Source organism: Pseudoliparis swirei, chromosome 18 (assembly GCF_029220125.1).
Source record: "Pseudoliparis swirei isolate HS2019 ecotype Mariana Trench chromosome 18, NWPU_hadal_v1, whole genome shotgun sequence".
Classification (NCBI taxonomy): Eukaryota; Metazoa; Chordata; class Actinopteri; order Perciformes; family Liparidae; genus Pseudoliparis; species Pseudoliparis swirei.
Genome location: NC_079405.1, coordinates 7,523,170 through 7,536,804, shown reverse-complemented (window position 1 = coordinate 7,536,804; position 13,635 = coordinate 7,523,170). Strand labels below are relative to the sequence as shown.

Genomic DNA, 13,635 nt, shown 5'->3' with positions numbered 1-13,635 from the left:
AGTTTATTTGTATAGCCCAATTTCACAAATTACAAATTTGTCTCGGAGTGCATTACAATCTGTACACATAGACATCCCTGCCCCAAAACCTCGCATCGGATCAGGAAAAACTCCCAAATAACCCTTCAGGGGGAAAAAAGGGAAGAAACCTTCAGGAGAGCAACAGAGGAGGATCCCTCCCCAGGATGGACAGAACAATAGATGTCATGTGTACAGAAGGACAGATTTAGAGTTTAAATACATTCAATGAATGTGACAGAGTGTATGAATAGTTCATAGTAGGCATATTCCACGATGGAGACCTCCACGATCCATCAGGCAGATGGCGGTAGAGAGGCGGAGTGGGCGGAGTCTCAACAGTGGGCGGAGTCTCAACAGGACAGTGGCGTAGTCAGGAGCAGGAATTCCACGACCCAGACCTCGATGATCCATCAGGCAGATAGGATCTATGCCGTCTCATAGGGTCCGATGACCCCATGAGACGTGAAGTCAAAAGGACTCCGGGGAGAAAGCAGAGTTAGTAACGTGTGATTGAGAGATGAAAATGTATCCCTAAGGAGAGAAAAAAGAGGAGATAGGTACTCAGTGCATCCTAAAACGTCCCCCGGCAGCTATAAGCCTATAGCAGCATATCAAGGGGCTGGACCAGGTGAACCTGATTCAGCCCTAACTATAAGCTCTGTCAAAGAGGAAAGTCTTCAGTCTACTCTTAAATGAGGTGACTGTGTCTGCCTCCCGGACTGAAATTGGAAGCTGGTTCCAGAAAAGAGGAGCTTGATAACTAAAGGCTCTGGCTCCCATTCTACTTTTTAAGACTCTTGGAACTACAAGTAGTCCCGCATTTAGTGAGCGTAGCTCTCTAGTGGGGCAATATGGTACTACAAGCTCCTTAAGATATGATGGTGCATCACCAATCAAGGCTTTGTAGGTTAAGAGAAGAATTTTAAAAGTGATTCTTGATTTTACTGGGAGCCAGTGCAGGGCAGCTAGTGCAGGAGTGATGTGATCTCTTTTCTTAGTTTTAGTGAGAACACGAGCTGCAGCATTCTGGATCAGTTATAGGAACAATATAGTACATCCAATATAAGGTCATGCAGTATAACAGCTGTAATCCTATAATACACATGGACAAATCAGTATGTTATTTTATTATTTATTATACAAACGTGTTCATCTATTAATGTTGAACTTGAAGATTCTTTGTTGATCTCAAAAATAGTAAATGTTTTGACAAGAAATTCTAAATTCATCATCGACTTATTAAATTATTTGTGCGCCCATCATCAGGTTTGCTCAACTGTCATGGAGAGAACTTTACAATACATACTCAATAAATAGATTTGTTGTGAATTCATTAACCATATTTCACATTAATATTTCACATAATAACTCTGATATGCTGTCACTCATACATGATCTTTTAAATGCATCACAATAAGACTTCTAGTTCTTGACAAACACATTTAAACTCTGTAAATATGCATACGACTACCTAACAGTGTTGAGAACCATTTAGTAATAGTTTATAAACCGTTTATAAATGCTGGATGGCGGAGTTTAAATACAAATGTATTATTTCCATCAACGCCATTCTGGAAACTTTAGTCTTTAAGGTGTTTAAAGAGGAAACAATCATGTGTAAATGGTAAATGGACCTTTACTTTTCTAATCTTCTGACCACTCAAAACGCTTTAACTTGTCAGAGTGTACTACCCTAGTAACCCTAACCCACCCCTGAACCTCCGTCAGGGTCATAGATAATCAATATGTAGCAGATCGGATTCAGATAATCAATATTATTCACCCAAGGAATGATAATATAATAAAACATGTTACTTCAGTGTGTTATAAACATGTATTACACGTTTATAAACTGATACAAAATGATAAATATAGGGGACTTAAATGTAGGTTTTGATAACATATGATATCCTGTCTGTCTAACAAGGGTTACTTGTCATCATTCGCCTATTCGCACCCAACATACACTGATGGGAGGAGCTACATCAGGAGTAACTAACACATCGTAGGCACGGCTACGGGAGCAATTTGAAAGAAGACCGTCTCACCACAGAGCCACAGTCGACCCTGTGTGTGTGTTGCATATTAAAAATGACTGAACGGTGACTTATGAATATAAATGTTACCGTACAGTATGCCATGTTTTCATTTCTCTCTTTTGAATTTTCATCCGGCCCTCATTGTGATGCTTGGATGGAGACGTATAGTGCGCCGACTGCAGTTCCGGCTTTAATTTGCATAGAATGTGACTGAAACAAAACAAAAAAAGAGAGTGTGCCCTTAAAGCAAGCGACCATCTTTTAAACCCACAGCTTCCTCCTATCGCCGTGCGGTGATGCAATAGGACAGCTATCTGATCCCTGCTGCGTCACAGGCTGTGAGGACACACGATGAGTCAGAAGCGAGCTGAACCAAGCTGAACCACGCTCGCGAGGGAGATAGAGAGATAGAGAGGGACAGCACCAGATAAAGGGACCGGCCAAGTGTGTCGGAGGACTGGAGCTCCACTGAGATGACCTCTGCCTCCGCACCCGAGGGGATGCTTTCCAACAGGTCTGAGCCTAATGTCGGCTTCTGGATTCAAGCGCCCCGGCCTCCTCTGCTCTGCCACTTCCAGAATAACACCACCGCATGCCCAGCGGGGGGGTTGAGTGCTGGAACACGGCCGCCGTCCTCCACCCCCTGCCCACTAAATTTTCACGCTGCTTTTTCAGAACTCCAACTTGGAAGTGTGCGAGTCACATACGGTTTGATTGCAGCGGGTTTTTGGACCAGAAGTAACCTTCAAAATCACGTTTTTTTTTTGTGTCCGGCAAAATTGGAAATGTGTTTCTCTCTCGCTCTTTCGCTATCTTTACAACACACACTTGTAACCACAAATTCCCCGGTCGGAAAAATAGACCGAATGGATGGCAATTTGTTCGCCAGATGTCTAGGAGCCATTGTTAAATAGTGCAGACTAATGGGTCTTCCAACAATGTTGCTGTTGTCCCTGGGAGCACAATGGGCCACGCTTTAATTGATTGGTTGAGAAGCACCACTGCGGGAATATGCTACACTATTTATGCCACTTAATATTGCCTGAATGGATGTACTTTGGAATACAAAATGCCACACTTTCTTGTCCCTACATATATTGTCGAGGGATTGGGTTTGGATTCCGAATAGTAGCAATAAAGCCAGAAGTTCAACAGAAAATATCACAACACGAGCGCCATTTCCAGTTTGTGTTCATGTTTATAAGCAACTGATTATGGTGAAATTGGTTATTGCGCTTTCCATATTGAAGATAGTGGAACACACACATAGAAGTGCTAAATTGATGCATTATTAATGCACCAACTCACAATGTACCACACATAAAATCATGCTTATTTAAAAAAATCTTCACTCCAAAGGGCAGTGACCCATGCAGAAATACTTTCCCCAAAGTCTTCCCATGTCTTCTGCACTCTTCTTCGAAGGCTTCAGTTCAGCAGCCTCCACCGAGATGAGAGGAGCTTGAGGATGAAAGCTCCCAAAGCTCTTCCAGCAGCTTGTAAAGCTCGTTGTGAGCGCACTCTGATAATTGAAGGCGATTCAGATTAGCGTCTATCAATATTTTCGATCAATTCAGAAGTTCTCTCAGGATTATTACGGCTTAATAAGACGAATAAGAGAGCTTTCATGAGGAAACCACTGATCTGAAAACATGGGTACGATTTAGAAAATGGCTGCCAGTAATATAATTATATTTGATTTGTAGTGAATAGCTAAAGAATGAAAAATTGCCTGATTTATGAATAATGAGATTGAGTTAATCAGATGGAATATATATGAGGTGTCACAGGCTTTCTATGATGCGTTCATCATCTCACTCCTCCGGTAAGAGTGAGATGTGTTGTCTGTCCTCTTTCTGACTTTTTACTGTGGTTGTGCCACAGGTTTGTTTTGAAGCTGTGTTCAATAAATAATCTGAGATGATTTATAAGAAGTAGGAATCTGCAAATTGGACACATTTTTTAAAATGTACTCTAGATTTTGGCGCAGAGAAAGAAAACACAAATGCACATTTTCCTTTAGCTTTTGCCTTCCTCGTGTAACGCTGTCATAAGGACATCCTGAAAACATCGAGCACTTGACTGCCAACCGCGCCATATGCTGCAGTGTTAATTGTGCATTTGATTACATGCCACGCACTCGTCCCTAAGAAGTTTATAATGTTGTCAGGCGACCCGCTGACTTACTGCTGTCGCTGACAGGCCGCCTGATGCTCACCTGTCACTCGCCGTGTGATTTCCCCCTCGCAGCCAGTCGCGTAATGTGCAAATCTTTTTTCCTGTTTTGAGTTATCGGTGGGATTGCTCGGGATTTGCGGGTACAAAAACACACTGGGGGCAATTTCTATCACTTTATGGAAATGTCCGCTCCCTCGATCCATTCATCTGGGGATTTAAGTGGCGCTCTCTCCCGCTCATCCTCTCATTACAGCCCTTCGGTGGAGCCGTGGTTCCAACGGCATTTTGAGATCGGCATCATCTCCGCCTCCAGGTCACTGGTGCATTTCTCCTCATTGTTATTATCGGGGGGGAAAACACTTTAAAACAAGGACATCCTGAACACGTGAGAGATATTCTCACACGCGGGAGAGAAGAAGTCCTGATTATCACTGGAACGCTTTTCATGTCACCCCTCCATTAAAAGAGGTGATCTCAGATCCAGAGAGCAGCAGTTCATCACAGACTCTCTCCGATCTATGCGTAATATGAGGTTGTTGTTATTGTGTCTTTAACACTCGTGTCGTCTACTTTAATTCAGACACTAAGAGCATGGTAGTTTCCTATAACTATCACAGCACTTTGAAGATGATGTCAAACAGAGCAGGTTTTAGGTCGGCACACTTCCACGTGTTGGATTCTACTGAGCTGAATTTAAGAGGACATGTTTGCAAACATTAGTGCAATAGAGGGCTCGATATAAAATAATTTGCTCTAAATATTGTACATCCCTCGAATAGCTGGACGTTTTGTAAACATATTTCCCAATTGACCTTTATTTATTACAAGGTCAATGAACTGGTTGAATACCTTAACTTTTGTATATTTACTTATCTTTCTGCATTGGCTGTAAGTTAAGTAATATATTCTTTAAAAAAGTGTATTAATAATGCTTCTGTATTTAAAAGAAAATTGGATTTTTACAGTTTTAATGGTTAAGCTTTTACTCTGATGGTTATTCATTCATTTATTAATTTAGTCTTTCTGATACTTTGCATTGTCGGCTCAAACATTTGACCCTTCGTACAATAAGAGCTGAAACAATGAGGCGATTATTTGATACAAACTTTTAATTGAAGCAAAAATGCAAACATCTCCCAAGTTATATCCACTTCATTTGTTTAGTTTTATCCCATTATATGAAATATATTTCATAGATTATGTCCAGTTGTTCACTCTTTTTCTCCACTGACCGAAGAAAGACTAAATAAATAAACCAGACAATAAGATGATTAACTAATAATGAAAAGAATCATTAGTTACTGTATTTATAACTTCATATATGCTATTATTACCTCATGGTGAGTTGTGTACATCTTCAGAGTAAAATGCTTTCAGACCTCTCGCCTGCTTCATTACCCTCGGAGGAAACAGTGTTATTGTGATTCAGTCATTATGGAAATATCGTGTGAAGCCAAACAGTTTTCAAACTTTATTCTACATTCAAATAGAGATTGCCAATTTCCAAACAATATTAAATAAATCAGGCTGAATATTGGCAAGGACGATGCACAAGACATCTACAATATTTCCATTTGACGGAGCTGATACAGAATAATGCCGTCAGACAATGAGATGAGTTTAACTACTACAAAGTATGGTTACGTTGGAGCTATTTATTTTGACATTTGTATTTAGTTTTATTGTGAAGTAATATTGATTAATCATTGCTTATTTAGGTTATATTTTGATATGTTAGAAGAGCTTTTTCTTATATGATAGTTTTAGTTTAGTTTAGTTTATTGTGATTGTTGTTTAAATATATTTAGTTTTAGGATTGGTTCTCTGATTGGGTAACACTGGGCAGCTGTGGTTGTATGTACGTGTGGTATAGCTTCAGGACCAGCATGCACCGGGGTGGCCTAATATTTTATTTACCAGCACACGGAAGGCAGTGTCAACATTTTGTTTGTTCTTTTTGTTTGTTTCGTAAATACATTATAAGAATAATGACATACGGAAATGGACATTTGGCTGTGTCAACTCCAAAACCCACGGTGCGTCAGTGGCCATTTAATTTATATTTTTATTTGATTTATTTGCACAAATGGCCACTACAGTTACGTCGATATGAATCAAGGCCAAAGATATTAAGTGACATATATAATGTAAATGATATGAAGTGTGAGTTTTCCAGCTGGACATCAAGTTACCGTGACGATGTGCTTCCTTTCAGCAGACTCCATGTTTTCCCTGCCAGTGTAATAACTGTGTATGTAACTGAGCGGAGGCTCGGCCCGGGGCGTGACTGCCGCTACACAACCAAGCGTGTGCCGTATTCAGAGAAGAGGTACACAACGCTAACGCCTGACATGAACCGCAAACATTGCTTTTGTTTTGCCCTCCAACCCCAGCAGACACCTGGAGCTTGTCCACTCTGTCACGTAACGGCTGTAAACACACTCCTCTTTCGTTGGAGCGCCATTTACCCCCTGCTGCGACTGCAGCTGCAAGGCAATGCAACGGGGGCTCGGGGAGAAGTTTGTTGCGTGAAAGATTGTGTGTGTGCACAGTTGCGTGTTGATTGTGTCTATCCTTTAGGCCGTAATCAAAGAGGTGGCTTTTCTCGAACAGGAATAGCAGGGTATCAATGTTGCTGGAGTTGCTATGCAACGCAAATGAAACGCAAGATGCGGCGTCAATTTAGTGCAGTGGCTCTCAAACTACTTCTGTCGCACCCCACTTCGGAGGGAGAAAGATGTTGGTGCCACCCCACCCCAAAAGAATTTGAACAAAATGGTCCATGCTGAATTATTATTGAAATGGCTACTTTTTGTGACTCGTCCATCTGTGCTTTTTCAAATAATATAATTAGTTTGCAATCGCTTTCAATTAAAGCAGATTGCTCCGTCAGATAAAAATAAGAACACACATTTTCAATCACTTTCTCACAATACAAATACAGTTCTATCTGTGCAGAAAATAACTAATGTTTGGCAAACAAAAGCTTATTGTGGCTGCAATGAACCTGTTTTGCACTGAATATCTTTTCAAGATAACAACAAAGTGCTGATAAAAAAGGTTTTATTAAAAGGTTCTGGTGAAAAAGCTCAAAAGGATTGTGGAAAACAAACAAGAATGTATTGATAAATAACTAAATTGCCAACATTAGATGTTACTTACCCAACGAAAAGAAACGTTAGGAGTTCAGCATGAAGTCTCGCGGTAAAGAGCCACCATAAAAGCCTCTTTATATCACTTCCATGTGGTTCAGTGCCGGGAGCCGATCGGGCCATTTTGTGATGAAGGTCGCTTGCCAAGAGCTTCCTCCATCTCTCTGTGCGTTCCAATGCCCACACTTCCAGACTCTTTAGGATGCCAGAAAAATATTTAGTATGTCCAAACACATAGTATATAAAAAGCTGTATGCCAACAACAGCAGGAAGTCCGACTGCATCCTGGATGCACACCAACATGCTCTTCTGGTTATGCTTACCCACAATCCTCTGCGCAAGGAGGGTCAAATATCAAGGTGCAATGTTATGACATCACAAGTGTATGCATACTGCATGGTACACATTCGGCGTTTCTCAATTCAAAGTACACGAGTACAGACTTGTGTTCTTTTGGAGTCTGGTCTTGGGAGTCCAGACTCCGGAGGACGGGAGGACGGTCTTTCTGCGATTGGAACAGCAGCTGACTTGATGACGTCACCACATCAGCTGTTCTCGCTTCTGAGTTTACTCTAATTATTCACTGTAAATTATTTTTTACAGTCAAATAAACAAAACATCCTAAAATGACATTCCGTGACTCAACAACAGTAGTATTTATAAAAAGTCATCTGTCAGTTGTTTATTTTCTCCTCCGCTATTGTTTCCGGTTGCTGGTGAAATGCATTCTGGGATAACTGCTGGCCAGAGTACGCACAAGTCTCCTCTGATGCATCCTCCGGAAAGTGGGAGGATCAAGTCACATCCGGGTGTTTTGACCGTGCTTTGCGAGAAGCGAACTTTGAATTGGAACATGTACTCGGGCTGCGACTGATGACGAGACACGAGTCACGAGGACACAAGTAGAGGAAAGTACGCACAAGTACGCTGATTGAGAAACGCCGATTGTTTGCGTTAAGTGGGCGTGTCTTCAATGTGATTGACAAGCCCTCTACTTCTCGACTACGAGGACAGACTGGAGGCTTCACTGAGTCCCTGTTGCCTCTTGAAGAGCATGGGGCATCACCGGGGGCCAGGGGTCTAGCATGCTCATCTCATTCGATATCCCTGCAACACAATACATAGACATCTTTGACATAACCGTTAACACTGTAACTTCATCCCACTCGGTTGATAAGGAGGTTGAAAACGCGGGAAGACCTTTCACATTGGACCTTTTTAAAACATTCTCTCACTGTGTTGATACAAAAAAGAAAAGTGATATTCACAGTTGGATCGGGTGTAATTAACACAAGAGTTGTACGGGTCGGAGACGTGATGCTGTGGAGAATCCTATGAAAGTAACATGTTATCCAAACTGCATATCCCACTAAATGCGCCTGAACACATCGCAAAATAGATTTACCCTGATCGGGCCATTTTGTGATGAGCCACCTGGTCTCAGCGCCACATCCATCAGGTGGAATAATTACCCTGTTAACCAACTCCAACAAGCCACCTGCACACCGCCAGACACAAGAGGGAAGCTGTGGCATAAGACGCTCGAGTAGATTTAAATCCTGTTTGGAATAAAACAGTCACAGACGAACCGCGAGACGTTTCATTCTCGGCAGCTCAAATTCCAATTATTTCTGGAGTTCAGCTGTCGGAGCAGGTTTATTAGTTTTCTCATTTTCTCGTTATCAATGACTGCAAATAAGTAAGTTCCGTGTTCACAGAAGCGGAAAATACTTAATGTGCGCCTGATATTTATTTTTCAAGGTAAACAGAAGGGAAAGATATAAAAAGTACGAAACTAAAAGTGAAGAAGTGCTCTATGAAATCGTCTCTTTGAAACAGAGCTGCGATGTAGTTCTACCAAAGTGAAAAACGATTCATTTTAATCTTTTATTAGCGGTAAGTATTTACTGCTTTGTTTGGTGTTTCAGGCGGTGTGTGTAGGTGTTGCACAAAACTACAGGGAGTTTTAGGGGAAATTAGTTTTCTAACTCTGTGGGAGTTAATTTAACAGGTTAGTCTCCAGAGAGCCACATCAGTTACTCTGGATGCTGCAGCGTGTTTCTCTTCACTAACGTAATCTTCTGAGAATGTGAGTCAGACGAGGCCCGGAGGCAACCACGACAGCCACTGTTACCATGCAGCTCATCACATTACATTTTAGAAGGTAAATGTATCAACAATGTGGTTTATATTCATTATTTCTTCCCAACATACATCTGGGTTATCTTTGAGGCTTAATTCGTTGATTGCATTGCCTTCCTCTCATAACATTAGCAGTTACAATTCTTCTCTGCCTTTGTTGGCACAATGCTCCATGTCTAAGACGGTGGCCGCCAGCTTCTCATCACCAGATTGCACTCATAAACTTCCCAGGAATCCATCTGACGTCAGAAGACTCCGTTTTTTCTCGATTGACACCCTCGTCCACCTCAGGCTCCAACCCCGCTGCTCTCAAAGTTGGATTGGTTTCCGCGCCTGATCGGCTGTGGACAAGCGTCAGCATAAAAGTAGCTCTTTAAATATTCCCTGTGGTAATCTATCGTTGACGCGTCAGACACTTTGGGTATATTTGTCACAAACATCACGATAGCGTCAGCTGTCTGTATCGAATTAGAGCCTTTTCGCTAAGATCTCACCCAACTCTGGCTGTCGCGGCAACAAAAAACCATCACCCTCGTGTGCAAGCCTCTGCCAGATAAGCAAGAGTTGATCTCTTTTCATGAAGTCAAGCAGTTTACTAATGTGAGTGGCTGCACTGGAACAGAGTTCAAAGCTTTTCTCACGAGATCGGAGGCCAGTTCTGTCGGCGGTAAGATGAGCCGCTGATTGCATCGCCTGTTCCACTCGCTCCGCGGGCCTCTCGGATGGAGACAGAGCATTACCGGACAACAACAGCTCTCCGAAAGTACACGAAGATTACTGAACTGAGCACATTAAGACAGACCGCACAAACACACATTACTCACCTAGCAGGTAGCAGGAGGACGGCGAGTGGGAGGGAGTGAGACTACGAGAGTAAACAGACTTTATTTGTCCTATCTGTCTCCAGAACTAAATTGGTGTTATGAATTGCAGTGTGTTTATACACGGTTGCCAACTCACACTTTTGGCATGAGTCGCCGGCTCTCCGGCTTTGTCTCACTCTCTCACGCTGCTCAAACTAATCTCACGCCAGGAAGTCTTGCAAGGCACTCCATCTTAAACATAATATATAGTTATATTGGTGAAATTGGCTTTCTCTGCACACAAGATCGAGTCTTAGCAACAGGCTTTTATAGCCACATTTCAGCACCAGGGTGGGTCCATAAACATCACAAAGCTCAACACAACTAAAGACCTTTCCTTTGCAGCTTTGCCTCATTCACTTTGCTCCATGCCTCTTAATGTGCTTCGTGATGAGCTTTTACCAGTTTGGATTAATCTGACTCGCCAGTGATCACGAATTAAAAAGTACCACGGATCATATTTTCAGATTTACCACAGGGACTGGCCTTATGAAGGTAATGGGTTGGCTGCAGCTCATAGGGATGAGTGGTCGTCCCATAACCACAAGGTTGCCAGTTCGATCCCCGCTCTCCCCATAGTTGCATGTCAAAGTGTCCTTGAGTAAGACACTGATGTTGCTCCCTGGGCCGCCCACTGCTCTTTAATTACAAAGGATGGGTCAAAGGAAGAGAAGAATTTCCCAACGGGGATCAATAAAAGTGTAAATTTCTTTCTTTTCAAGGTAGAACAAACTGTAACGTCTGTTGAATTGAGGGACGGTGGTATTGAGAAAGTATTTAAGTCAATTATTTGACATTTGTCTTATTATGTGTGCCGCCGACAGCCGTGGCCAGATGCATTATGGGAAGATATCGGGAATAACGGGAAATTCGACAAATTTGGCACAGACATCGACTTGGAATAAAGTTATAACTGATTATAATGTAACAGTCAAAGGTCACAGTTACCTCACAGAAGACTTTTTTGGACTGAACTAAAAAAAGAATATGCTAATTAAGACAAATTCACACAAATGTGTATTTAGATAATAGGTTCAAGGTATAGGTTTTTTTAATTTGCCATTTGTGCCGAGACCAACAGTCCAGACACATTGGAATTGTTTAGTAGGGCTCTCCGAGTCAACAGAGGTACAAACACACTATAATAATAATAATTTAAGAAAAAATCTAAATATATATATATATAATATATAAAATAGGAAATTTTTGACGGTCATAAAGTAAACTTCTAGTTCTACTAGAACACCGGCTGATAGGCCACCGTTAAATAACCTGTAGTCTCGTAGAGCCAAACCTTTTCCGTCAAAAGTTTTTTTTTTTCTGAGATTTTTGGGATTTAATGGTTAAATTCAAAGTTCCACAGTATTTTCCGTATTATTATTGTACGCATGGATACTTTCACATATATGACTTGACCTCTCTACTCATCAGATAAATAACAAAATGTGGCAACTATAGCTATGTACTGTAGTTAGATAAACCTATCACTACACACAGACATGCATGTGAAGTACAATTGAATTTTGGGGCCTAATGCTTTAAAAAAAAAAATCTGAAAATAGCTTTTACTGGTCCAAGTTGTGTAGGTTTGCAGCTAAATGGAATTTTATTACTTTTACTTTTAAGTCAACGGTTTAAAAAAAAAAATGTTTTTGGTTAATTGCTGGAAATAAAGTTAATAATGAACAAAAGTTCAAGAGATTTTACTGTTTCGTAATACGATGTGAAATATGTCATTAAATACCCCTCTTGTGTATTTTGAAGCTTTTACGTGTCATAATAAAAGACGATTGCTGACAGGCAACAAGAAGTCATCACTAGAAAAGTAGTCTGTCTTTCGCTTCGCTGTGGTGATGTTTAAGTCACGAACCGTGGGCTAGCTGGTTCGTAGCCTATTGTTGCATTCTGGCAATTACATTTACGCTTCAAAGGTCATTAAACAATGTAAAAAGTATCATCAAATTGTGTTTACCAAGTTTTCTACAATAATGATAATAATCCAAAATCCCATTGTCTTGGTGCGACACTGATTTGCCGGGTTGATCTCCAGAATTGGTCATCCCTGCAACACTTTACTGAGGTCTGAAAGACCTTTTACCTCGTGGTTGAAAAAGCTTTACCGGCTATCTGGCCTGCTAACTGGCGGCTAGCAAGCCTGTTACCACGGTTGCTAATGAGACATGAAGTTATTCAGAGGATGTATTTCTACATTCACCTGTCTGCAAACCATTCCTCTTCTCTGAACATGTCTATACTCCGACGGAGGAAGTTATATAAAGCCGTATCGTGCAGCTGAGCTGATACGCTCGACTCGCCTTCAAAGGTCGGCGGTGTCAAGACGACTCGATATTATTCAACGGAGCAAATCTTCACGTCAAAGTTTATCAAAGCTGAACTTAATGCATAGCAATTAGCGCGCATTGACTCCGCCACTGTGAGCAAATCTACTGATTGCCCCGATTGTGTGTGTGACTGGACCCTAATGCGGTCGCTGATATGTGCCATTGTTGTATTTATTTGCATTTCCTGACAGACGCCACACCAGTCGTGTGTGTGTGGTTCTCAGCAGGCTAAGTCCTCAACAAAGGAAAGGAGTCCACCTAAAGCTCTCTAGATCCGAGCGTTGTGATTTCAGGAGTTACTTATAATTGACCACCTCTGACTGCCAAGATGGAGCTTTGGGAGCTCGTTGGCATGAGCCCAAGTGAGCCAACCTGCAAATCGGAGTGCTTGTGTGATACACATATGGCACACCGCTGATCATTTATGTCTCCTTTTTTTCTCTCCAGAATGCGGGAGAGGGACCTACAGAGCATGTGCAGAAGGGCGCTGCTGCTGACCGTCTGTATGGTGTCTCTGTGGGGACAACTGAGCAGCGCATCGTCACACAGAAGCCACATAGGTAACGTACAACACAGCGCGTGTTCCTCAGGGCATGTTGACCAACCACAGGCTGCTCCGACTGGCTGCGACCAACCGTGTAAGTGGAGAGGCTAAGGATTACAAAAACACATGCTGGTATAATTTTGTTCATTCATATTGTCCCTATTTCAGTCAATTCCCATGCAAAGTGCAACAAAAACAGTTTTTAATGTATTTTGGAAAAACTTTAGACTTCCTGTTTAAATGTACCGGCAGGATAGATAATAAAAACAAGAAATATGAATTACACAACACTTTTTAGTGTCTTGCTAAATCTACTTTAATGACTTTAAATTGATGAGAAAAGAGAACATTACT

The 13,635-nt window shown here is 41.6% G+C and overlaps 1 protein-coding gene across 4 annotated transcripts in view; it reads left to right on the top strand.

The window, feature by feature from the left end:
- The window catches only part of tafa3a (TAFA chemokine like family member 3a), a 124,651-nt gene that overhangs the window by 67,815 nt on the left and 43,201 nt on the right, over positions 1-13,635 (top strand). For all 4 annotated transcript variants that reach the window (XR_008834447.1, XM_056437787.1, XM_056437789.1 and 1 more), the window contains one exon: positions 13,185-13,297. Coding sequence is in view for 3 of the 4 variants with exons in the window: in XM_056437787.1 (XP_056293762.1) it covers positions 13,186-13,297 (112 nt within the window). In the remaining variant the exon portion in view is untranslated. The remainder of the gene's footprint in view (positions 1-13,184; positions 13,298-13,635) is intronic.